This window comes from Bufo gargarizans, chromosome 1 (assembly GCF_014858855.1).
Source record: "Bufo gargarizans isolate SCDJY-AF-19 chromosome 1, ASM1485885v1, whole genome shotgun sequence".
NCBI classification, from domain to species: Eukaryota; Metazoa; Chordata; class Amphibia; order Anura; family Bufonidae; genus Bufo; species Bufo gargarizans.
In genome coordinates, this window is record NC_058080.1 from 130,758,268 (window position 1) to 130,784,031 (window position 25,764).

General features: G+C 44.0%; 1 protein-coding gene across 7 annotated transcripts in view; it reads right to left on the reverse strand.

Moving 5' to 3' along the window:
- Nucleotides 1–25,764, reverse strand: part of APBB2 (amyloid beta precursor protein binding family B member 2) — a 334,440-nt gene that overhangs the window by 76,773 nt on the left and 231,903 nt on the right. For all 7 annotated transcript variants that reach the window (XM_044298656.1, XM_044298647.1, XM_044298639.1 and 4 more), the window contains 2 exons: nucleotides 16,342–16,488; nucleotides 9,960–10,087 (listed from right to left, as the gene is read on the reverse strand). In XM_044298656.1, coding sequence (XP_044154591.1) covers nucleotides 9,960–10,087; nucleotides 16,342–16,488 — 275 coding nt within the window. The remainder of the gene's footprint in view (nucleotides 1–9,959; nucleotides 10,088–16,341; nucleotides 16,489–25,764) is intronic.

The following is a 25,764-nucleotide window of genomic DNA, read 5'->3' on the forward strand; positions in this document are numbered from 1 at the left end:
CAATAGCATGCTAGCGTCCTTCTACTCTAAAACTTATGAATGGAAGACGTCTTCGTGTACTTATAGAATAGCAATGTCTACCTAGAGTTTTACACACTTTTACACTCCCCCCCCCCCCCCCCTACAGATATGGGCACCAGGATGTCAATTAGGGAAACTCATTAACATTTCTATGGCTAGCTTGTAAAGGGCTGGTAAAGACTAATAGCCATATAAATAAATAGATAGTAGTAGACCTACAGGCAGACATAACCAGGTTGAAATAATGCTGAGAATCTCCATTCTGCATTAGATATGGATTGGTGTGCACAAGAGTCAACTGAAGGGTATCATAAAGGGTTTGTCCGAGTTCAGAGTTGAAGGAGGCCTCCACCTAGCAGTGTTGCTGTGTTACAGGCTAGGGGAGCGCTAAAGCCCACCCATCAGTGCCAATGTAGTCACTGCGCTCAATGCTGGGCAGAAGCATCCGCCTAGTTTACCCTATGGAAAGCCCGATTCAGCGCAGTGCAAAGGAGAGTATCCACAAAAAGCAGCGCCTCTTGGACTATGCTGTAAGACAACAGGCTGTGGCTTTTTTTTAGAATAGATATCAAACATTGATTATCGATTTTAGCTCATATAAACTAAATTTACTTTTGTAGGCCATTAGTTCTACATAACTATATTTTCCGGTAAGCTTTCAAAAACTAGGGGACACTTAGTAAGAGTACGACAGCATGATTAGACTATACAAAGTGGGTTTGTAATACTACAAATCTCATTAATTCACATATTTCATTTTATTTCACTTTTCTGTCATTAGAAATGAAGTATGGATGTCAAAAGATCTACCAGTATCTAGTAGAAATTTCTCCGTCTTCCAAAATATGTCTCATTTGTAGGTAAGCTAGGAGGCACGTGACTAAATTAAACTTTCATAAGGAGCACTCTGTATGTCATCAATCTTTTATTACAGCTTGACTACGAAAATCATTTTATCTGATGTTGCTAAGGAAGCTTTTATCTTCTAAATCTTGACCAAATCCACAAAGAGACTTTTAACTGCCCTAAAAGGTTTCAAGTTCACAATTAACGTTATCGGCAGAAATTCAGTTTTTCACCTGCAAATATCACAAAAGCTGAGATGCCTATCTGTATTCCATTTAATTACAGACAACCACCTAAGAGCACCACACAGTCCTAGTCTTCTGAAATAATATTTCCCTTGAGTTTTTCCCTTAGTAACGGCTGTTTAAACATTTACAATATGAGAACCTTCTCATGATGGCTCCTCTGAGGCCAAAACTGCTTTCCATTACTTCACATACACACTTACTGTGGCAGCCAATCAGATTGGATTACTGAGAGACACGCCTCCTCACTCTGAAGCCTAATGCAGGCAAGCAGTGTGAAGGACCGCCCCTCCATCTTCCTGTCTTTCTAGCCGGAGACAGATGAGCAACTGTCTTTTAAGGGAGCAGTGGAAAGGGACATTAATGAAAGCTGTTATTATATTATTATAAGATAATTACAAATCTTTTGACAATCATTGACAGACTAACTCAGGTATACATGCCTAGCTCTAATAAACTAGCAAATAAAATAAAAAAAATTACAGTTACACTTTAAGTCATGCCTGGGGACACCCTGAAATCCTCAGGAAATGCCCACAAACCACCTACTTTGGGATAAACATGCACAAAACCCAGCCTTTCTTTCCCTCCTTACGATTGGACCCACCCCTTTACGCTTGTTGAAGCTTGTTAAACGTACTAGAAAATATCTATGAAATGATGGGTTTTTGAAAAATAAAAAGGATTGGTCCCTGTACATAAGGCACCAGCAGGAAGTCCACAATCCCATGAGCCCACAATCAGAAATCAAAATTATAGAGCATTTGGAAAGTCTGCAGACCTTTCATTTTTTTCACATTTTGTACTAATATAAAATATAATATATTTTTTCCCCATCATTCTGCTCACAATATCACATAATGACAAAGTGAAAACAGAATGTTTGAATCCTTTGTTAATTTGTTGAAATAGAAAAACTTAAATCTTGCAGAGCCTTTACGTAGTACTTAGTTGAAGCACCTTTGCCAGTGACTACAACCTTCAGTCTTCTTGGGTATGATGCCACGAGGTTTGCACACCTGGATTTGGGTATTTTCTGCTATTCTTCTTTGAAGATCCTCTCAAGCTCTGTGTGGTTGCATGGGGATCATTGGTGGAAAGCCATTTTCAGGTCTCTAAGGAGTAGGGTTGTTTCCATACCAAAATTTTGATTCGGTTTCGATACCATAAAAAAGTATTGCGATACTCGATACCATTCGATACCACGCGAAAAAAATAAAACGCCCAAAAAAGCCGCGAACAGTCCAATCCTATTTTTTGGGGGGGACAAGGTGACTAAAAAACAGGCGAATCGCGCAGTTTTTTATTTTTATTTTTTTTTCTGTTATGGCCCTCACCGCATAGGACATTTTTTTAAATATTTTAATAGTTTGACTTAATGTAATATGTCTATTTATTGTTTATATATTTTATATGTAAAATTGGGAAAGGGGGTGATTTAAACATAATATTTTTTTTTCACTTTTTATTTAATAACTATTTTCCCCCTTAGAGGCCAGAACCTGGGATATTTTAATCCCTTGTCCTATTCACCCTGATAGAGCTCTATCAGGGTGCATAGGACTTCACGCTCTCCCTTCTGCCCTGTGCATAGTACACACAGCAGCAGGGAGCTTACCATGGCAGCCAGGGCTTCAGTAGTGTCCTGGCTGCCATGGTAACTGATTGGAGCCCCAGGATTACACTGCTGGGGCTCCGATCAGAAGCTGCCACTGCCACCAATGAGGAGGAGGGGACCCTGTGGCCACTGCCACCAATGATTTTAATATTGGGGGGGCTAAGGAGAGGGGGCGGACTGCACCACCAATGATTTTAATACTGGGGAGGAAAGGGGGAGGGCGCACTGTGCCACCAATGATAATTTAATTAACATTTAATACAGGAGGCGGGTGCGGCACCTGAGGGGTTAACTGCCACTAATTGCAGCACCCGCCTCCGGGATTTGTATTAAAGAGGACCTTTCATCTGGCAAAAAATTCTGAACTAAGTATCATGATATGTACGCTGCTCCATTCTCCCGCTATGTCCTCCGGTATCTTCAGAGACTTGGTTAAACTGGGAGGAGACTGCCCTTGTTCTCTTGGGCGTCTCCTTCTCCCAGGCTGTAGCGCAGAGTTCACAGCCTGGGAGTTTTTTTTCTCCCAGGCTGTGAGCTCTGCGCTGCGATTGGCCAGCGCTACAGCCTGGAAGAAGGAGACGCCCAGGAGAACAACAGCAGTCTCCGCCCAGTATAACCAAGTCCCTGAAGATACTGGAAGATACTGGGCGCAGCTGTACATATCATGATACTTAGTTCAGAATTTTTTGCCAGATGAAAGGTCCTCTTTAAACATTTACTTTCATTGGTGGCTCAGTGCACCAGCCCCTCTCTCCTCATTGGTGGCAGCGGCACAGGGGGAGGGAGAGACTGCTTCCTTCTGCCCTGTGCTGCTGAGGAGAACATGGAGCTCGCTGAGAACAGCGCGCTCATTGTTCTCTGATACTAGACTGCACAATAGCGAAGCCTAGTATCGAAAAAAGGCAAATCCTGGTATAGAGGTCGATACCAGGCAAAAGTATCGACTGGGTATCGAAAATTCTATACCCGAAACAACCCTACTCCAGAGATGTTGGTCTGGGTTCAAGTCAGGGCTCTGGCTGGACCACTCAAAGACATTCACAGACTTGTCCCAAGCCCCTCCTTTGTTGTCTTGGCTGTGTGCTTAGGGTCATTGAGTGACATTTCTTAAGCCCTTTACACCACTATTGTGGTGTTAAAAAGTCACACATTATGGCGCCTGCCAGATTTACCATAACTTATGCCAGCAACATACGAGCTGAAGCTAAAGTCTGTGCCAGCCCGTGGCTGGTGAAGACTTCAGTTTATGGCGCATAGCAGAGATGCACCTAATTTTTTAAGAAGCCTCTGCCTCTTAATAAATTAGGTGCATCTCATGCCAGCGCAGGGAGTTTGGGTACGCCATACTTAATAAATCTCCCCCTTTGTCTTGTTGGAAGGTACACCTTCAACACAGTCTGAGGACCACAGCACACTCAATCAGGTGTTTAATAAGAATATCTCTGTACTTTTCTCCATTCAGCTTTCCCTCAACCTGCCAGGTCTCCCTGTTCTAGCCCCACAGCTTGATGCTGCTACAACCTTGCTTCATTGAGGCCCCCAGAGCTTAAGTTTAACTGTCATATCAAAGGCTCTGCATACCAGTGTCCATGCTAAATTTTAGCTTTTCTTTTTAATAAATTAATAAAAATTTCTAAAATTCTATTTTTCACTTTCTCATTATGTGATATTAAGAGCAAAATGATGGGAAAACTAGATTTTTTTTGTAGTTTAGCATAAGGTCGCAACATAACAAAATGTGAAAAAAGTGAAAGAATGCACTGTAGATAACATGAGACCCAAGTGACAAGTATATGGGGATACAATTGATAGTCCTGGATAAGCCCCATTCTGACAGGTTCCACAGGAAGCACTGTCGCATGTTTCAGCTTTACTCTAATGTGGATGGGCATTGTCATCGCAACATCTTCTACCCAGACATCCCTGTATCTCTTACGGAAGATCGTCTCAGAGTCAGCACACTCATAGATCACGGCTCGAGTGCCAGAGAAGTGTGCTCAGCTCTACTGCATCTTCTGATGGTTTCCTACAAACACTCATCTGAGAGACAGCAGAAACTGTCATTCATATCACGGGTCTTGGTGACCAAGAATCATGACATTCCTACCAGTCAGCCTTGACTGGAGAATTCCTTCTCAGGATGTATATTTTATTAATATATGTACTGGGATATAAATATCTACCTTTACCTTCCATCATACAAGACATGGTAAACGGATTGATTACAAACTGGAGCGCCGCCTGCACACAAAAGCATCAAGCTGAAATAAATATGTAGAAACAGACGTGGCCTCACCCTGAAAAGATATCTGTAGAGCACAGAAATAGTGGGATAGGACATACTGATATACTGTAGATGGAAGGCTCAGATCAAATATTAACCCCTTCAGCACAAGGCCAATTTTCATAAGAACGATTTCGATCTTTCCTCCTCGCCTTCCAAGGGCCATAACTTTTTTTTTAAATTTTAAAAGCTTGATTCTTGTGTGCATGAGTTACTTACTTAAATTGCACCATTTAATGTTCTGCATAATGTATTTGAAAATGGTACAAAAAAATTATTTGTGGGGTGAAAAAAAAGGTGGTAAAAATGATATGACGGCCATCTTCTATGGGTCAGTAGGATTATGGCTACAACAAGTTATATGGCTTTATTATACTACATAAAACCCTTTTTTTCAGATTTTGCATGGTGAGCTGTAGTTTTTATCTATATCTTTTTCGGGGAACATGCAACTTTTTGATCAATTTCTTATTCCATTTTTTATTTTATTTTTTTAGGAGAAGGGGTGACCAAAAGACAGCAGTTCTGGCGTTGGAATATTTTTTTTTCACGGCGTTCACAGCGTGGGATAAATAGCATGATATTTTTGTGGACATTTTCGGACACAGAGATACCAAGTAAGTTAAATTTGTATAGTTTTTTTTACATAGATAGAATCAACATAAGAAGTTGAGTGACTTTCTATGAGTTACTATACAGAGCAGCACTGGCAAGGGTTTTGTTTTGTTGCCACCTTAGATGTATGGTAGCTTTTCTAGGACATGTCACCTACACCAACATGTCTAATTCTGGAACATCTTTTCTTAAATCCTTATATGGTGACATTCCTATGTTATTGCTCATAGAAATGTAGGAATAAATTGAAAAATGGATGCTACCAGTTGGGGGTACGTTTCTACACTCTCCATCCAATTATTGCTGACAGTTCCAGGCTGTGAAAGGACACTCAGCTGTCAATGTGTTCATACATTTCTAGGAGGAGTAACAGAGGATAGGTTTAATGTTTTGTTCCAAGAAAAATGCTCCAGAATTGTTATTGCATGGGGAATACAAGTATTGTCTAAAACAGACATGTCAGGAGTGGACAAAGGTCTTATTTAAAGCGGCTTTGTCACCTGGATCAACCCTACCCTACCAGGCTTATAGCCTGGTAGGGTTGACGACGCTGATTAAAGCGATACCTGTCTTAGGCTACTTTCATATCTGTGCTTTCCCTTTACTGCTATTGACATCCATCATAGGATCTCAATAGCGGGGGAAAACGCTTCCGTTTTGTCCCCATTCATTGTCAAAGGGGACAAAACTGAACTGAACGAAACGGAGTGCTCCAGAATACATTCAGTTCCGTTTGGTTGTGTCCCCATCACGGACAGAATAACACTTCAAGAAGCGCTTTTCTGTCTGCAATGTGTCATAACACACAATGTAAGTCAATGGGGACAGATCTGTTTTCTCGGACACAATAGAAAACGGATCAGTCCGCCGTTGACTTTCAATGGAGTTCATGACGGATCCGTCATGGCTATTTTAGAGATAATACAACCGGATCTGTTTATAACGGATGCAGACGGTTGTATTATCGTGACGGATCCAGCAAAAACGCTGGTGTGAGTAGCCTTATGTCGGTGGTATCTTTGCAGAGAAAAAGTAACTTTTAAAATTAGGCAAATGAACTAGGAGGTGGGATTATGCGGTTCGAGCACCGCTCCAGTGACGTCCCTGGTGCTCCATAATGATGCGCCTCTGCTTTTCATCACGCCCCCTGCCTTTAGATTGACAGCGCTAGACCACACTCGTGTCCAGAACGGCGCATGTGCACAACATCTTTGCTCGTCGGGATGAAGCTGGTGAGTTCACTAACTCCCCCAAAACGAACCTATAAACATGAGTGATTTTAATCAAAGCTTCTTGCTGTCTGCCAGTATTCTTGTACTGTGCTGTACAGAAGGACAGGAGCTCTTATATAAGATGAAAGGAAACACTCAGATGTAGAATAAAGGAGATGGCATAAGGCAAGCCAAAGATTTGCATTGCTTCTGACAGAGATGATGTAAGCATTTGACAGAACACTACCAGAACTAGGACAGGCGCTTTATTCACAATGACAGTGCAAGGGGAGATAAAAGCAACCACCTTTGGGGAGCAGGACACTAAAAAAGTGATAAACATAGAAGGTCCTTAGCTTGCAAGTGACTATCTCCAGGTACTGTCATCTGCGTGGCTGAACAGACATCCTACAGATATACAGGGAGTGCAGAATTATTAGGCAAATGAGTATTTTGACCACATCATCCTCTTTATGCATGTTGTCTTACTCCAAGCTGTATAGGCTCGAAAGCCTACTACCAATTAAGCATATTAGGTGATGTGCATCTCTGTAATGAGAAGGGGTGTGGTCTAATGACATCAACACCCTATATCAGGTGTGCATAATTATTAGGCAACTTCCTTTCCTTTGGCAAAATGGGTCAAAAGAAGGACTTGACAGGCTCAGAAAAGTCAAAAATAGTGAGATATCTTGCAGAGGGATGCAGCACTCTTAAAATTGCAAAGCTTCTGAAGCGTGATCATCAAACAATCAAGCGTTTCATTCAAAATAGTCAACAGGGTCGCAAGAAGCGTGTGGAAAAACCAAGGCGCAAAATAACTGCCCATGAACTGAGAAAAGTCAAGCGTGCAGCTGCCAAGATGCCACTTGCCACCAGTTTGGCCATATTTCAGAGCTGCAACATCACTGGAGTGCCCAAAAGCACAAGGTGTGCAATACTCAGAGACATGGCCAAGGTAAGAAAGGCTGAAAGACGACCACCACTGAACAAGACACACAAGCTGAAACGTCAAGACTGGGCCAAGAAATATCTCAAGACTGATTTTTCTAAGGTTTTATGGACTGATGAAATGAGAGTGAGTCTTGATGGGCCAGATGGATGGGCCCGTGGATGGATTGGTAAAGGGCAGAGAGCTCCAGTCCGACTCAGACGCCAGCAAGGTGGAGGTGGAGTACTGGTTTGGGCTGGTATCATCAAAGAAGAGCTTGTGGGGCCTTTTCAGGTTGAGGATGGAGTCAAGCTCAACTCCCAGTCCTACTGCCAGTTTCTGGAAGACACCTTCTTCAAGCAGTGGTACAGGAAGAAGTCTGCATCCTTCAAGAAAAACATGATTTTCATGCAGGACAATGCTCCATCACACGCATCCAAGTACTCCACAGCGTGGCTGGCAAGAAAGGGTATAAAAGAAGAAAATCTAATGATATGGCCTCCTTGTTCACCTGATCTGAACCCCATTGAGAACCTGTGGTCCATCATCAAATGTGAGATTTACAAGGAGGGAAAACAGTACACCTCTCTGAACAGTGTCTGGGAGGCTGTGGTTGCTGCTGCACGCAATGTTGATGGTGAACAGATCAAAACACTGACAGAATCCATGGATGGCAGGCTTTTGAGTGTCCTTGCAAAGAAAGGTGGCTATATTGGTCACTGATTTGTTTTTGTTTTGTTTTTGAATGTCAGAAATGTATATTTGTGAATGTTGAGATGTTATATTGGTTTCACTGGTAAAAATAAATAATTGAAATGGGTATATATTTGTTTTTTGTTAAGTTGCCTAATAATTATGCACAGTAATACTCACCTGCACACACAGATATCCCCCTAAAATAGGTAAAACTAAAAACAAACTAAAAAATACTTCCAAAAATATTCAGCTTTGATATTAATGAGTTTTTTGGGTTCATTGAGAACATGGTTGTTGTTCAATAATAAAATTAATCCTCAAAAATACAATTCGCCTAATAATTCTGCACTCCCTGTAGTATATATTTGGTGGGAACAGTGGTGGATATTTACTAGCAGGGGCGGACTGGGAACTTAAAATGGCCCTGGAAAAATTACTAAAAGTGGCCCCGTTTTGTAGTCGGCTCCAAACTGATAGAAGGCAGGGCCAGCAATACCATATTGTCGCACATTATACCACCCCAACAGAGCCAAATACCACAGTCCATCATAAAATACTGCCACCAGCAGCACAAAATACATCCTAAAAAACTTTCACTGGCCGGCCGTGAGGAGGGCTCAGGCGGCCCCTTGGGCATTGGCCCATTGGCAAATTTCCCTGTAAGGTCTATGGTCAATCCGCCCATGGTCCGCAAAAAAGCCATATATGCTGTATACCAAATGTACTATACTAGACACCTTTCCTGCCTCTCGCTACAAGAGGCAAAAAATTATTAGGAAACTGGCATGACTTCTGGGCACGGCTTAAGAAGTGCCAATGTGCAACAAAATTCCACTAATGTCTACAAAGTAATCCAACCAATAGGTGGTCTCAGACAATACGTTAGACAACATTGTCTAAAGAACCAGCAAATCTATCATCCAGCATCAGCTGCTATAATAAATCTGGCCCATCCATAGACCATCTAGTCTAAGCAAGAGGAACAAGACTACAGAAGGGTCTAGACTTTCACTTGTCTTGGAAGACTAGAAATTCACCAGGTCTCGGCTATTAATCTTACATTTGAAAAGATCAGACTTCATTAGGTTCAGGGTTTGACACAAGAATCTTCAAGGTAAAGAAGAGTACCTGGATAGGTTGAAGTCTCCACCACACAAGTTCCTCAGGTTACAATGACCTCAGATTACAATATTCTCAGCGTACAAGGTCTTTCTTGAGTCATTTCTTTTTAAAAAACACATTTAACTTACAATTCGACAGGAAGTACAAATATGTGGTCATTTCTCTAGTAGACTCCCTGACTACCGCTTATCAGATGCCACATTACTGAAGTGATTGTCTGCCTGGTAGCGCCTCTGTGCGATACAGTGCGGTACTCCAGTATTTTAATGTAATTGGATGACGGGTTTAGGAAAAGCACCAGACACACGCACACACATCCTCCGACAATATCCTCACACACAATACACAAACTACAAGCTGCTGCACTCACCGTCCGTTGTCCCGGCCTACTCCCCACACTCGGATGCTTACAATGGGCTGTGAATGGAGGAGGGTGCGGTCCATAAGATCTACCAGATTTAGCATGTCATTCTCTAAAATAAGATACATATCTTTACCCTGGAAAAGAGAAGAGAACAATAAAATCAGTGGTGATTAAAAGACTACAAACTAGTAAAGACATGTGGTGAAAAAGCACTATATTGACCAGGGCCCTACTGCAAATCTCATTTATGTCATTACAGCATTTTATCTGTCACATAGAAATGAAATAAGATGACCTCACCAAAACCTGTCATTTAAAGGGGTTATCCCATGACTAATGTATAAAATGAAAATCAGACATCATATAGTACATGACAGTCTGTTTCTAACAAAGCTAGAACCAGCCCTGTACCTCACATGGATCTCCACATTCATTGTTCTGCTAGATTTCTATCAAGCTGACAGCTCAAGGGGAGTGTCTTTTCTGCTGCAGCTAAGGAGGCGTGTCCACGATCTGCCTATCACAGCTCAGGAGGCGTGTCCATGATCTGCCTATCACAGCTCAGGAGGCGTGTCCATGCTCTGCCTATCACAGCTCAGGAGGCAGTTGAAGGATGAAACTGAGCATGTGCGGCCATCTCAGTGAGCAGGACGAAGAAATAAGAAATTAAATGGCCCTATACAGATGCATTTTATTGAATAACTCAGTAGCTATATTAATTTTTTTATGACATGCAATTACAAAAAGTATTCAGATCCAGGTGCTGGTTTCAAGAGTAGAATATTTTTCGTGGGATAACCCCTTTAAGAGAAAGATATAAGTGAAGTAAGCCTTGCTCACTGTCTGCCCCCATTCCAACCCAATTCAGCACTGAGCTAAGTTTTTAGATGCAATTCTCCATCTCATTGACCCCCAGCCACTGTAAAGATCAGTTAGTGAACAGGGGGATGTTGTTTGACCAGGTGCAGTGGATAATGAAGGTGGTTTCCTGATTAAAAGAGGACCTGTCACCCTCCTGACATGTCTGCTTTAGTAAATGCTCACATTTTCCATGTATTAACAATGCTGTTCCTCTATTATTCCTAATAGAAGTTCATTAATGAATTGCTAGCAGCGTGCAATAAAGGTCCAAATGGGTGTAAACAGTTTGTGGGGTGTGTCATTGTACAGTCCGACACGACCCAATCAATGATGCCAGCACAGAGTCATAAAGACAGATGACAGTAGTTATAAAACAGACATGTCAGGAGAGGTGACAGGTCCTCTTTAAAAATGAAGTAATTAGTCTGTTTCAATAGCAATGTTGTCTAGACAGGGAAAAGCAGCCTGTCAGCGACCGTGCCAGCTCAGCCTGCTATACTAGTCAGATTTTTAGTGAATAATTTTATAGGTTGCCTTTTCATGCTGGTCATTTTACTACGTAGGGACTATGGGTGGGTTCACATCACATTCCCAGCCTTTTATTGGATACAAAAAATATATACGTTAAACGGATGCCTCAGACAGATGCCATACGGTGGCATCCATTCACCATAGAGGTCCATTGTAAAAAAAAAAACGTATACTTTTTTTTCCCGGACTGTGCAGGGTACAAGAACGTGGTGTGCCTCGTTTTTGTATCCTTTTTTTGTAATGTATACGTCAAATGGAGGTATAAAACGTGATGTGAACCCACCATAATGGTTGTATTGAGGCCACAATTAGCGGTACATTATCCATAAATGGTTTAACGTCACATTTTTACTTTAATGAAGTTACACTGTAGTAGTATAATTTATTAGGTGACCTAGATGTGTGCTTACAGCCGAACATTAGTTGCATCTCTTTGAAGTACGTCTCAGTAGCGAGCTACATGGAGATAGCAGCCCGTAGCCTATCATTAATATTTCATGACAATGTGTCTACCTTATATAATGCTGAGGAGAGAAATCTCACTATATCTTCTACATCTACCCAAGCACTACTCCTTCTGGATACTATGGATGCAGACCAGTCAGAAAACCCCTTTATGTTTTGTAAGGTTGTCGTATAATGTACGGCCCTCTTACTAGGACACATTTTACTTTAAAGGAGTTTTCCGGGATTACTATGTTTTATAACAGATATGCTCATGTAGTTGTTTACCTCATGTACATCTTCCCCATGCGTTCCACTTCCTGTTGCTATATCCAACCAAACCCATGATGCACTTCTCCTTTCTCTGCCACACCTCCAGCCCCCTAACAGCTAGTTCATAGCTCCTCCCACCCACTTGTTACATAGACACTCCCCTATCACTGCCCCGCCCATGGACATAACATCACAGGAAATAAGAAGAGCTGCATGGACATGGTCATATGACCACAGCCCAGAATGAGAGATAGGAGCATTAAAGGTAAAAGAAACACATTATAAAATTACAGCTACCAGCATAAATGATTGTGAATAAATGATTGTGCCCGTGTTGCGGACTTCAAACTGCGGGTCCACCGCATAGCGGTGCGGACTCATTGACTTGAATGGGTCTGCGATCTGCAATATACAGCGAAAGATAGGACTTGTCTTTTGCAGTGCGGAAGCATGGTCACGGAAGCACATGGAAACACACAGAAACCCTTCCGTGGGCTTCCGTGTCTCCGCAATCGCAAAAGACAAGACCTATCTTTCGCCGTATCTTACGGATCACGGACCTGTTTACGTCAATGGGTCTGCACCGCGATGTGGAGTTCACACGGCTGGTGCCCGTGTTTTGCAGACCGGCGGTGTGCGGTCCACAACATGGCGCCCATATAGTCATGTGAATGGGGCCTAAGAGAGAGGGTACTGAAGTGCATGACTTTATTGGACGCTTTATTTACAGATAAAATAGCTCTTATTTCGCGCTCTAATCCCACTCCTCTGTCCCTTGGTAAATTGTGTAACTTAGACATTTTATAGCATTTTTATGTATTTGCAAAGCACGATGTACTCCTTGCCATGTCTTATCCAGTATTTACAGACTGCAGGTATGCCCTTCCAACACTCCCTGCCCATCCTATATGTTTAGCTGGGAACGGGACATAGGACTTTGCTGATCTACCAACAGAAAGAACGTATTTATGTCTTGATGCATGGATCACCAATGGGTAGTAGATACCAGGAGGAGGGTTTGAAGTCCTATCGTGATTGTATTGGGTACGCTTCAAAGCTCCATGTATTGATGCCTTCAGTCTGTGGTGTAGATGCAAAGTGGAACAGAAGCTTTATAGGCTTCTGAGATGTGGCGCATAACGCCTATATTGTCAAATTATTCTCAATTATCGGGAAGGGATCATTCTTTCCTGACAACTGCCTGCTCGTCAGTGGAGGGAAGAGCTGCATTTACATCACCTCCACTGTATGAGGAGGACGAGAAATGAATACAGACTCACTGCTTCTGGGCAGTAGATCACTGTTCACACACTGCACAATGTGCTGCCCAGAAAAGATGATTTAGGCTACGTCTACACGACGACATTTGTGACGCGAGATAGGGCACGACTACACTGCAACATTTGTAGCGCAACATTTTGTTGCACTAACGTCGCACGATAATTAGTGCAACAAAATGTCGCGCGACAAATGTCGTCGTGTAGACGTAGCCTTAATGTGCTGCATCAAAGTTCAGCGCTTTGCTTATTCGTCAGTTGATTGGCAGAACATTTACATTTACATGGGTCTATTATCGGGAACCAGTGTTAATAGTAATGTTCATTCCTGATAATCGGTCCAACAACTGGACTGTGTACATCAGCCTTAAATCCTCTTGTCACCAACTTGCCTGTCTGAGCTCCAGCGCTGCAGTCTGGAGCTCGGACACTGCACCTCTCGACGCCATGTAGGCCACACACCCTCTCGACAGGCCGCTTTGGCCATGCCACTGATGATGTCACACCTGAGCTACGCCCCCCGGTGATGTCAGCGCTCAGGTGATTAGCTCCCTATTTAAAGGGGATTTCTCATCTCAGACAATGGGGGCATAGCTCTAGGATATGCCCCCATTATCTTATAGGTGCAGGTCGCACACCGCTGGGACCCGCACCTATATGTAGAACGGAGCTCCGAAAGTGAAGGAGAGTGCACGGCTCTCTATGGGGCTGCTGAAAATAGCTGAGCGCTGGCTCGGCTATTGCCGTCTGCCCCATAGAAATGAATGGAAGCATGGGCCGCGGCACGATCCCATTCACTTCTATAGGAGAGGCAGGGATTAGCGATTGCTGGTGGACGGACCCCGGAAAATCTGGGATTCTCCAGCCGCAGCGCTCCCCGCTCCGTTCTAGATATAGGTGCGGGTCCCAGCGGTGGGACCCGCACCTATCAGACAATGGGGGCATATCCTAGCGATATGCCCCCAATGTCTAAGATGGGAATACCCCTTTAAGGCAGCTAGTGGCAATCATCTTTGCCAGTTATAGGTTTTCCTTGCTGTGCTCTGCTGCCCGTGTGTTAATTGAACTGGTGCTTTTGGACTTGACTTTGGCTATACCTAGACCTCTCTTCTCTGCTTAGCGATTCTGTACTTTCTTCCTGTCCAGTATTGATCCTTGGCTTGTTATTGCTTCCTCCTTTCACTTTGGTATTGTGTTGGTATTGATCTCTTGGTTTGACTGCTTCTGTCACGACTTCCTTTGGCATTTGTTTGTCTGGTCCTGTGTGTGAACAGGTACCTGTGGTTTCCGCGGGCACTTGGATTGTATCTCTGCACTTACCAGTATAGGGACCGTCGACCAGTTGTGGACTTGTCGCCTAGGACTTGTTCTGCAAGTAGGCAGGGTCAGTGGGCTGGGTTCGAATTAGGGCTCACTGTGTGAGTGTGTGTCCCTGCCTATGGTTGTGACACCTCTGCAATGTTTCTGCTGAATCTTTACTCTTCAATTATCGGCTCTCTGGTTCATTTGGTTAATGCTGTGTGGGCATGTATCCCAAATTCAGGAGATAAGAAGGATGGAGGATCTCACTACATCGCTCAGAGAGGCATGATGAGTTCCTAAAATCTTGGCATCATTGGATTGTGTTTCAGAATTCTTTGTTCTCCAACTACGGGTTAAGGTACTCTTCCCCCCTCCCCTTTCGCCCTACCAACCCCCCCCCCCCTTATTATTTTTTTTTCTCTAGTCAATCTTTTTTTATTCTTTTCTACTCATTTTAGAGTTTCTTGCTGTTTTTTTTAGTGTATACTTTGGGATTTGCTTTAGGGCTTTGTGTCCTGTTCAGTTGATTTATTTCCTTGCTCTTGTTATAGCGGCTTGCAAGCCGTTGCTTGGATTGGTTACTGTTCTTATACTTTCCAAAAGTAAAAAAAAAGATATAAATGTTTTACTGTCGCTGCAGGGTCAAGTGACCTGCAGTCTGATGACTGGACTTCTACTGTGTTTGCTGTGCCAGCCGGAGGCAAAGTTCTCTGTGCAAGTCCATCAGACTCGCATCGAGGGTCTCATAGACTTGCATAGAAAGACTAGCTCTTGGCTGGCAGAACAGACACTGTAGGAATCCAGTTGTCAGACTGCATTTCACATGATCCTGTAGCACCAGGATCCCGCGAGTAAAGTCTTCCATTTTAGTACCCTCTTCCTTATATAGGTTACAAACAGGGGCCCTGATAAAATTTAATAAAGCATAGCCATACACTTTAGGGTGCATTCACATCAACGTTTAGCTTTCCATTCTTCTGATCCATCAGAAAAAGAAAAGCTACTTTCACACTAGCGTTAATATTTTCCGTATTGTCATAGATCTGTCATAGGGTCTCAATACCAGAAAAAAAAAACGCTTCAGTTTGGTCCCCATTCATTGTCAATAGGGACAAAACGTAACTGAACAGCACCAAAATGTCTTCCGTTCCGTTCTCATACCGTCCTGGGATGCAGAGCAAGATGGATCCGTCATGACCCACAATGCAAGTCAATGGGGACGGATCCGTTTTCTCTGACACAATCTGATACAATAGAAAACTGATCTGTCCTCTATTGACTAAGTAGCCTTAGAGAGCTGTCTATTCCTTCTGACACCCCCCGCCCACACGTGTTCTCAAAGGGGATAGGGGAATAATCCCTGCCAGAAACCTATCCAGTCCTTTTTCTCTACATCACCATACACATTAGATGGTGATGCAGTTCCGTCACATCTGGTAGGTTCGGGTGATGCTCATTTAATGTGTACTAGAAAATACTTTGTAATACACTTGTATGTATGTAAAATGCCTTTTTCTCCACTTACCAGAGGCCTCTTTCCACATATAACCAGCTACCATCACTCACCATGAGACATGACGGTAGTCAGAGTCTGGCTGAGGGATCACATTACACCCGGAAGGGCAGCACATGGTAAATAGCCTTCATTGTGGGGATGGTATGGGATGCTTTTAATTAGAAGGTGCAAGAGAAGAACTTACCTCTCCCCAAATGCCAACTGTGTCTCTGATGTCGTTCTTGCTGTATGACAGTTGTCTAATACAGTTATTCACGGCAACGCTACTTTTTCCTGGAGCCAGGTCTTCTTCTGCCATTTCTACCCAGCCCAGAGAGCGCACAGCAAAGCACTGCGGGTAAAAAAAAAGCAGCACGTCAAATATACAGTAAATAAAGCTGTGAACAAAAGGGTCTGTTACACAAAATTCTTGTCCTACTTTAGGGAAAAGAACTGTAGGCATCCTCAAAAAAGACTTAGGCCTCATGCACATGACCGTTGTTTGGGTCCGCATCCGAGCCGCCGTTTTGGACTTCAATGGGGCCGCAAAAGATGCAAAACAACATTGCAACAAAATCTGCGACCTTAATACGCCGCAAAGTGGCCTAAAGCTAATAATAAATGATCGCCTAATTATTTCTCAGGTGCACAGTATGCCCCTCCAGCATGTAGGCTGTTCATACCCTCATTATTTTGTATGGCTATTTATAGAGGGCTTCCTTAGAAATCTGCTTTGTGTGGCTGTTCTATTACTACTCCTGGAAATGTGTAAATAATTTGACAACTGGGTGTCACAATTCCCCTTGTCAATGTGTGCCGACACGGTTATACTGCCAGCACTTATTGGACAGCGAGTCAGTAGGGATATGCCTCACTGACCAGCAAAACGGAAGCGCCTAGTTTTCAATTTATTGATACACTTCCAGGAAGAATAACAGAGGACTGGCACAACACAGAGCTACAAGGGAAGATGCTGTAGGACAGTTATTTTATGGAAAAATACAAGTATTTACTAAAAAAAGACATGTCATGAGAGCAGCTACTATGGAATAAAGTGAATACAGCAGGTCTAGGAGCTTCTCCAGGCATCGGGATTAGATACTGTAGGTGTCTGACGCCATGTATGGTGGTTTCCAGACTTCAATTTAAGAAACTTGTAAAATTAAAAATGTAGGTACGGTGTGTATACTCTTGGGAAAACCTGGTACATCTGCATGAAAAATGAAACTGCACATACACTTTAAGGCTAGGTCTACACGACGACATTTGTCGCGCGACATTTTGTTGCACCAATGTCGCACAACAATTTTTATAATGGCAGTCTATGGTGTCGCACTGCAACATGCTGCGACTGCGACGCGACAGTCGCAGAAAATCCATTCAAGATGGATTTTTTTGCGACTGTCGCGTCGCAGTCGCAACATGTCGCATGTCGCAGTGCGACACCATAGACTGCCATTATAAAAATTGTCGCGCGACAACTGTTGCGCCCTATCTGTCGCGCGAAATGTCGTTGTGTAGACCTAGCCTAATACAGAACAGAAAGCTTAATATATTCTCCCTAGGGAGATTTATTAAACTGGTGTAAAGGAAAACTGTCTTAGTCGCCCATAGCAACCAATCAGATTCCGCCTTTCATTTTCAAAAGGACCTCTGAAAAATGAAAGGTGGAATCTGATTGGTTGCTATGGTCAACTAAGCCAGATTTCTATTACACCAGTTTTGATAAATCTAGCCCAATGTCTGTGGCACCAATATTTCCTTTAAAGGGCCTCTGTCAGCAGATCTGTCCCTATGACACTGGCTGACATGTTACATGTGCACCCGGCAGCTGAAGGCCTCTGTGTTGGTCCCATGTTCATATGTGCCCGCATTGCTGAGAAAAATTATGATTTAATATATGCAAATGAGCCTCTAGGAGCGACAGGGGCGTTACCATTACACCTAGAGGCTCTGCTCTCTCTGCAACTGCCGCGCCCTCTTTGACAATCGGCCGCTCCATTGGCCCAGCTAAACCCACCTTTACTCATAAACTGCTAGTGTGAACACAGGAGGAGATATATATATATATATACCTACATCCCAGCCTGAAACTCCACCTTCACGGGTGCAATAACGTCTTAATTAAAATCAATGAACCAACACTTCTAGGCATGACAATAGAAAGCATTCAATCCATTTGGATATGAGCCATAGGGGTTGTCCCACAAAAAATATTCTACAGTTTTCAAACAATCACCTGGATCTGAATACTTTGGTAATTGCATGTAATATAAAAAGTAGCATAGCCACTGAGTTATTCAATAAAATATATCTGTAGAGGGCCTCCTGCTGCTGTTTGTTTTCTTATTTCTTTGACCTGCTCACTGACATGGCCGCACATGCTCAGTTTCATCCTTCAACTGCCTCCTGAGCTGTGATAGGCAGAGCATGGACACGCCCTCTTAGCTGCAGCAGAAAAGACACTCCCCTTGACCTGTCAGCTTGATATCAATGGGGAGATCTCTGGATCCATGTGAGGTACAGCTACAGGGCTGGTTCTAGCTTTGTTAGAAACGTATTGTCATGTACCGTGTTTCCCCGATAAAATAAGCCATAGCAGGGTTTGCGGCTTATATGCTCAATATAAGACATACCCCGAAAATAATAGTCATAGTGATGGCTATGTACCGGCACAGAGCGGTAAAGAAGACGCGGGCAGCCCTTCTCATCTGCCGCATCGTGACAGCCACTGTAGGTGCTGTCTCATCTGCCCCACATCTGTAGGTGACGGGAGAGTTGCGGGCAGCCCCATCAACACGGTCGGCTCCCCCTGTCAGGTCCCGGTCATTCTGTACACAGCAAGCTGAGGGAGAAAGTGAAAGTAAAAGTCTCCTCAGCATCAGCGTCAGTGTGCAGATTGGACCCAGTTCTCACTGGATCCCTGATAAATAAGCCATAAGACATCCCCTGAAAATAAGCCATAGTGTGTTTTTTTGAGGAAAAATAAATATAAGACAGTGTCTTATTTTCGGGGAAACACGGTAGTATATGATGTCTGATCTTCATTTATTACATTAGTCATGGGATAACCCCTTTAACATAAAAATCCAAAAAATCTCCCTATTTAAAGGGAACCTGTCACCGGGATTTTGGGTATAGAGCTGAGGACATGGGTTGCTAGATGGCAGCTAGCACATCCGCAATACCCAGTCCCCATAGCTCTGTGTGCTTTTATTGTGTAAAAAAAACTATTTGATACATATGCAAATTAACCTGAGATGAGTCCTGTCCCTGACTCATCTCATGTACAGGACTCATCTCAGGTTAATTTGCATATGTATCAAATCGGTTTTTTTTACACAATAAAAGCACACAGAGCTATGGGGACTGGGTATTGCGAATTTGCTAGCTGCCATCTAGCAACCCATGTCCTCAGCTCTATACCCAAAATCCCGATGACAGGTTCCCTTTAAAAGGAGTCGCTGCCAATCACCACCTCTGACAGGGTGATTGACTTTTTCAATACCACAGAATTTGAACATGGTCTCCTGAATGGTTCTGGCAAAAAGTGTAAGTACAGCCTATCAGGGTAAAAAGTGGGTATGGCTTCACACTGAGAGACTTGTACAATCTGCACACATCTGGCTGCCGAATGTGTCTAAGGCTCTACTGCAAACTCCTGCCAGTACCTCAGCTGACCTACTTAAGATGCTGAGAGAAGAAGGAGAAGAGCACATCTGAAGGACCGCTTGTCGGTATGACAGAATGTGTGCCCATGCAAGGCTCACCTGCCGGCACCGCAGCTAGGATCACTACACCCAGAAGAAGAGAGGGTGCGGCATGGGCATGAAGATCGGCCGACTGCAGAGATTCAGTGGTGCGAATATGAAACCGGATAAATGCCTTGTACAACACGCTGGCTGTACCTCTGACCAGCAGGGCCCACGGTGTGGTTAGATGCTGTAGATATATGGAATGTCTTTGGTGCTGGATATTACCCTATGTTCATAAGATTTTCTATACACTGATTGCACGTTACAGATCTTGTACTGAGTACACCAGGGGTTAAACAGTGTAAAGCTCTTCAGAAAGAAAAAAAAATCTGGGTACGTCTATTATAAAAATGTCTACACAAACCTGTCATAAAATCCTTACCGAACTGGGAGAATAAACTGTGTATGTTACAGTAAACGGATAACGAGTAATTATTGAGGCCATTACCCTGATACCAGAGCGTGACCTTTATAATACTGCAGGCAGTGTACTCATTACAACACTGCCCTCTAGTGGTCTTCTTAATGGGTTCTACAAAGGCTCAAAAACAATATAACTGCAAAACCTTGTACGGAAGTGCAGGAAATTAGAAAAGTATTTCTTTTATCTATTGCGTAACTGTTTCAGGTTACATTAATCTAAACATCACATCAACATTTGGGTCCTGAAAAGTTCTGATCACTAGTCTGTTTTCAAATAACATTAACCCTTTCACTTGTTTGGATGATTTTCACACTATTGGCATGCATAACTCAGTATTCAAGAATTTTAATATTGATGGCCAACAATGTCTGATCAAAGGGGGGTCCGACGCCCCGCCACACCCCTGACAATCAGCTGTTCTGCAGTAGCTCGGGTGTCGGACACAGCACCGACCATGGTGTAGTGGACAGAGCTGGTAACTGCAGCACTGCTCCCAGTGAAGGGAATGGGAAGTGTGGATAGATCATCAATACTGAAATCCTGGAAAACCTCGTCAATGCCCCCACGTGTTATATCCTGGGCACCGTCATGCATTTCTGCATCAAAGTATATGAACGTTCATGTATGTGGCTAAGGCCTAGTTCACACGAACGTATGGCTTTTATAGTTTTTTGCGGTCTGTTTTTCACGGATCCGTTGTTCCGTTTTTGAGTTCCGTTGTGTTTCCGTTTCCGTTCCGTTGTTCCGTTCCGTTTTTCCGTATGCCATGTACAGTTTACAGTAATTACATAGGAAAAATTGGGCTGGCCATAACATTTTCAATAGATGGTTCAGAAAAAACGGAACGGAAACGGAAGACATACGGATGCATTTCCGTATGTGTTCCGTTTTTTTTGCGGATCCATTGACTTGAATGGAGCCACGACCCGTGATTTACGGCCAAATATAGGACAAGCTCTATCTTTCAACGGAACGGAAAAACGGAAACGGAAGGCATACGGAACACATTCCGTTTTTTTTGCGGAACCATTGAAATGAATGGTTCCGTATACGGACCGTATACGGAACACAAAAAAACGGCCCGTACACCCGCAAAAAAAACGTTCGTGTGAACTAGGCCTAAGAGTCTGACCTATGCAGAGTGTGCGATGTATAATATCTCCTAAAACTAAAAGGTGTGCACTGTGCAGGGATCATACATGTCACTTATGCCTGTGTCTACATATCCACACCATCACCTGAGACCAAAAATCTACCTGATCCAGGCGCCAATAGACATTCATTCAACAATTCATGGCATAAGACTGAAGTGAGGAAGGGGTTAATAATATGAAATGACAACATACGGTTATTAGTATACACCCTTCATACAGTCATAGAATGACAATGACATTCCAACACTAGACAGAGCCTACTGCACAGAGATCTGCAAGTCACTCGGCAAGTAATTCAAAGGCATTGAACTCCCCCTGGTGGCCGTATAAAGAACTGTTACCAGTGTGGTCTCCATATACTACTCAGTAAGGGCTCATGCACATGAACGTATTATTTTTTCAGTTTATTTTTCTTACAGGTCTGTATGCGGAACCATTCACTTCAATGGGGCTTGAAAAAAAAAATTCTATTCTTGTCCATTTTGCGGACAAGGACAGGCATTGTTAATGTGGATCCGCAAAAATAACGGACGCAACATGGACGCCGCACGAATCTCATCCATTTTTTTTAGCGGATCCGTGTTTTGGGGACCGCAAAATACATACAGTCGTGTGCGTGAGCCCTAAGGGTGTCTTCACACGCAGCAGATTTGGTGGCAGAAAATTAGTTCCATTCACCTTTATAGAGCTTGCAGAAATCCATACGCTTGCCGCCCCATTCAAATAATTGCAAATGATTTTCAGTCGTGGAATTTTCTGCCACAAAATTTGCCGCATGTGAAGGCGTCTTAAGGCTGCTGCAGACTACATTATAACGTTGCAATGTCAGATTAAAATGTACCTAACAAATGTATTAAAAACTATGGTAAATGGCATGTCAATTTGTGATATGCTTTTTTTTTTGTGTACAGGTGTATGGATTCCACTGTACTGCAGGCATGGGGGCCTCAGTGAGCGCTGTACTGGCAGGAGCGTATACCAGCCTCGCTCTCCTAAAGACTGCAATAGCAAATCGGTACTGCAGGACACTGATGTGCTATGCTGGGCATTTAGCAGAGCAGGAGTTCTGCATAGCACATCACCGCTCTAGCCTGTGCCTGCTCTGCTAAAGCGTGGCATTGCACATCCCATGGCCAGTAATCCGTACATTGTACACCCCTGACATGTCCGAAGTGTACAGATTCCAAAGCACTAGACACCTGGACTTCAGAAGCCTATTCTGTAAGTAAGACAGGAACTAAAATAAAGTAAATTACAAAAAGAGTCATATGCCATTTAGGCTACTCTCACACTAGCGTTCTTACTGGATCCGGCAGGGTTCAGCAAAAACTCTTCCGTTACTGATAATACAACCATCTGCATCCGTTATGAACAGATCAGGTTGTATTATCTTTAACATTGCCAAGACGGATCCGTCATGAACTCCATTGAAAGCCAATGGGTTACGGATCAATTTTCTATTGCGTCAGAGAAAACTGATCCGTCCCCACTGACTTGCATTGTGGGTCATGACAGATCCGTCTTGCTCCGCATCCCAGGACGGAACGCATGCTGCTGTTTGCTCTCTGGTATGAGAACGGAACGGAATGCATCCTGGAGCACTCCGTTCTGTTCAGTCACGTTTTGTCCCCATTGACAATGAATGGGGACAAAACTGAAGCGTTTTTTCCGATATTGAGCCCCTATGACTGATCTCAATACCGGAAAATAGAAACGCTAGTGTGAAAGTAGCCTTAGACTAGTTTTTAATAAACCTGCTTAAAAGGTTACGTACGTTTTGTATCAAGCAACACACACCGCCATGTAGCTCTAGTGTAAAGCTGGTTCTGCATGGAGACTCGCAACAAATGATCGCTGCAGCATTGCTAGTAAGGTAACTGAATGGGGTTATCTTGTGACCCACAAGCTGCTTTTGACCACAACCTGACAGTTGGATTCTTTGTGACTGTTAGGTTGCAGAAACGTGCAGGTTGCACCGTGACCATATTTACTTACATTACTTGCAGCAGAAGCAATATTACACTGAAAAACTCAATATGTAGACATTTTTAAAGGGCTTGTTCACACGACTGTTGCCCCTCTGTTGCCGTATTGCAGCCCGCATACGGCGGGTCTGCAATACACGGGGCACCGGCCGTGTGCATTCCGCATCACGGATGCTGACCCATTCAAATCAGGAGATGCGGTGCGGAACGGAACAGAACACTACGGAAGCACTACGGAGTGCTTCTGTGGGCTCCGTTCCATGCCTCCGCACCACAAAAAGATAGAACTTGCTCTATCTTTTTGCAGAACGGACGGATCGCGGACTCCATTCAAGTGCATGGGGTAGCGATCTGCATGCGGCAGCCCCACGGCCGGTGCCTGTGCATTGTGGAGCGCAATTTGTGGTCCACAGCACGGTCACGGAGAGGCAACGGTCGTGTGAACAAGTCTGTGCTATGGACTACATTTCCAAACTATACTACACTTCCAGACTGCTGGCTTAGCGGGAGGTCCAGACTACACTTCCAGACTGCTGGCATAGCGGGAGGTCCAGACTACACTTCCAGACTGCTGGCATAGCGGGAGGTCCAGACTACATTTCCAGACTGCTGGCATAGCGGGAGGTCCAGACTACACTTCCAGACTGCTGGCTTAGCGGGAGGTCCAGACTACACTTCCAGACTGCTGGCGTAGCGGGAGGTCCAGACTACACTTTCAGACTGCTGGCGTAGCGGGAGGTCCAGACTACACTTTCAGACTGCTGGCGTAGCGGGAGGTCAAGACTACACCTCTAGACTGCTGGCATAGCAGGAGGTCCAGACTACACTTCTAGACTGCTGGCATAGCAGAAGGCCCCAGACTACACTTCTAGACTGCTGGCATAGCAGAAGGCCCCAGACTACACTTCTAGACTGCTGGCATAGCAGGAGGTCCAGAATACACTTCTAGACTGCTGGCATAGCAGAAGGCCCCAGACTACACCTCTAGACTGCTGGCATAGCAGGAGGTCCAGACTACACTTCTAGACTGCTGGCATAGCAGAATGCCCCAGACTACACTTCTAGACTGCTGGCATAGCAGGAGGTCCAGACTACACTTCTAGACTGCTGGCATAGCGGGAGGTTCAGACTACACTTCTAGACTACTGGCATAGCGGGAGGTTCAGACTACACTTCCAGACTGCTGGCATAGCGGGAGGTCCAGACTACACTTCTAGACTGCCGGCATAGCGGGAGGTTTAGACTACACTTCTAGACTGCTGGCATAGCTGGAGGCCCAGACTACACTTCTAGACTGCTGGCATAGTGGGAGGTCCTGACTACACTTCTAGACTGCTGGCTTAGCGGGAGGTCCAGACTACACTTCTAGACTGCTGGCATAGTGGGAAGTCCAGACTACACTTCTAGACTGCTGGCATAGCTGGAGGACCAGACTACACTTCTAGACTGCTGGCATAGCGGGAAGTCCAGGCCACACTTCCAGACTGCTGGCATAGTGGGAGGTCCTGACTACACCTCCAGAGTGCTGGCATAGTGGGAGGTCCTGACTACACCTCCAGAGTGCTGGCGTAGCGGGATGTCAGACTACACTTCTAGACTGCTGGCATAGTGGGAAGTCCAGACTACACTTCTAGACTGCTGGCATAGCTGGAGGCCCAGACTACACTTCTAGACTGCTGGCATAGCGGGAAGTCCAGGCCACACTTCCAGACTGCTGGCATAGTGGGAGGTCCTGACTACACCTCCAGAGTGCTGGCGTAGCGGGATGTCAGACTACACTTCCATACATCTGTTATAACCACAGGTGTAGACTTCACAGTCAGACTGCTCTTATAGGGGGTGTCCAACATTACAGAGTCAAATGAATCTTATAGGCCTTAATAGTATAGAATTACTACTAATCATACAGATATTGCACTTGTGGGTGTGCAGGGTTCATACATGTCACCTATGCCTGTAGCCATAGGTTATCCACAAAATACCATGCTCTAATCCGTTTATTACAAAGTTCTTGGGGACGTGAGACGCATATTCCATTTGTACCCTGGAACCCTTCAATATATCATGGCCATTAGGACTGTGCTTGCAGGTTTTATATTTTTGTGCTACTTCTATCTGGCAGCTCTATACATATTGTGTGACTGACTCTCAATAGAGCAGTGAATTGCTCTCTCCACTGAGCCGAGAGTGGTTGGGCGGCACGCTATGTTAGCATCTACGGCCTCTGGAATTTTCTTTTAAGGCGGACACTGACAGAATTTGTTTAGAGATCCTGCCAAAGTTGGTGGGGCCTGCCATCAAGTATCTCTG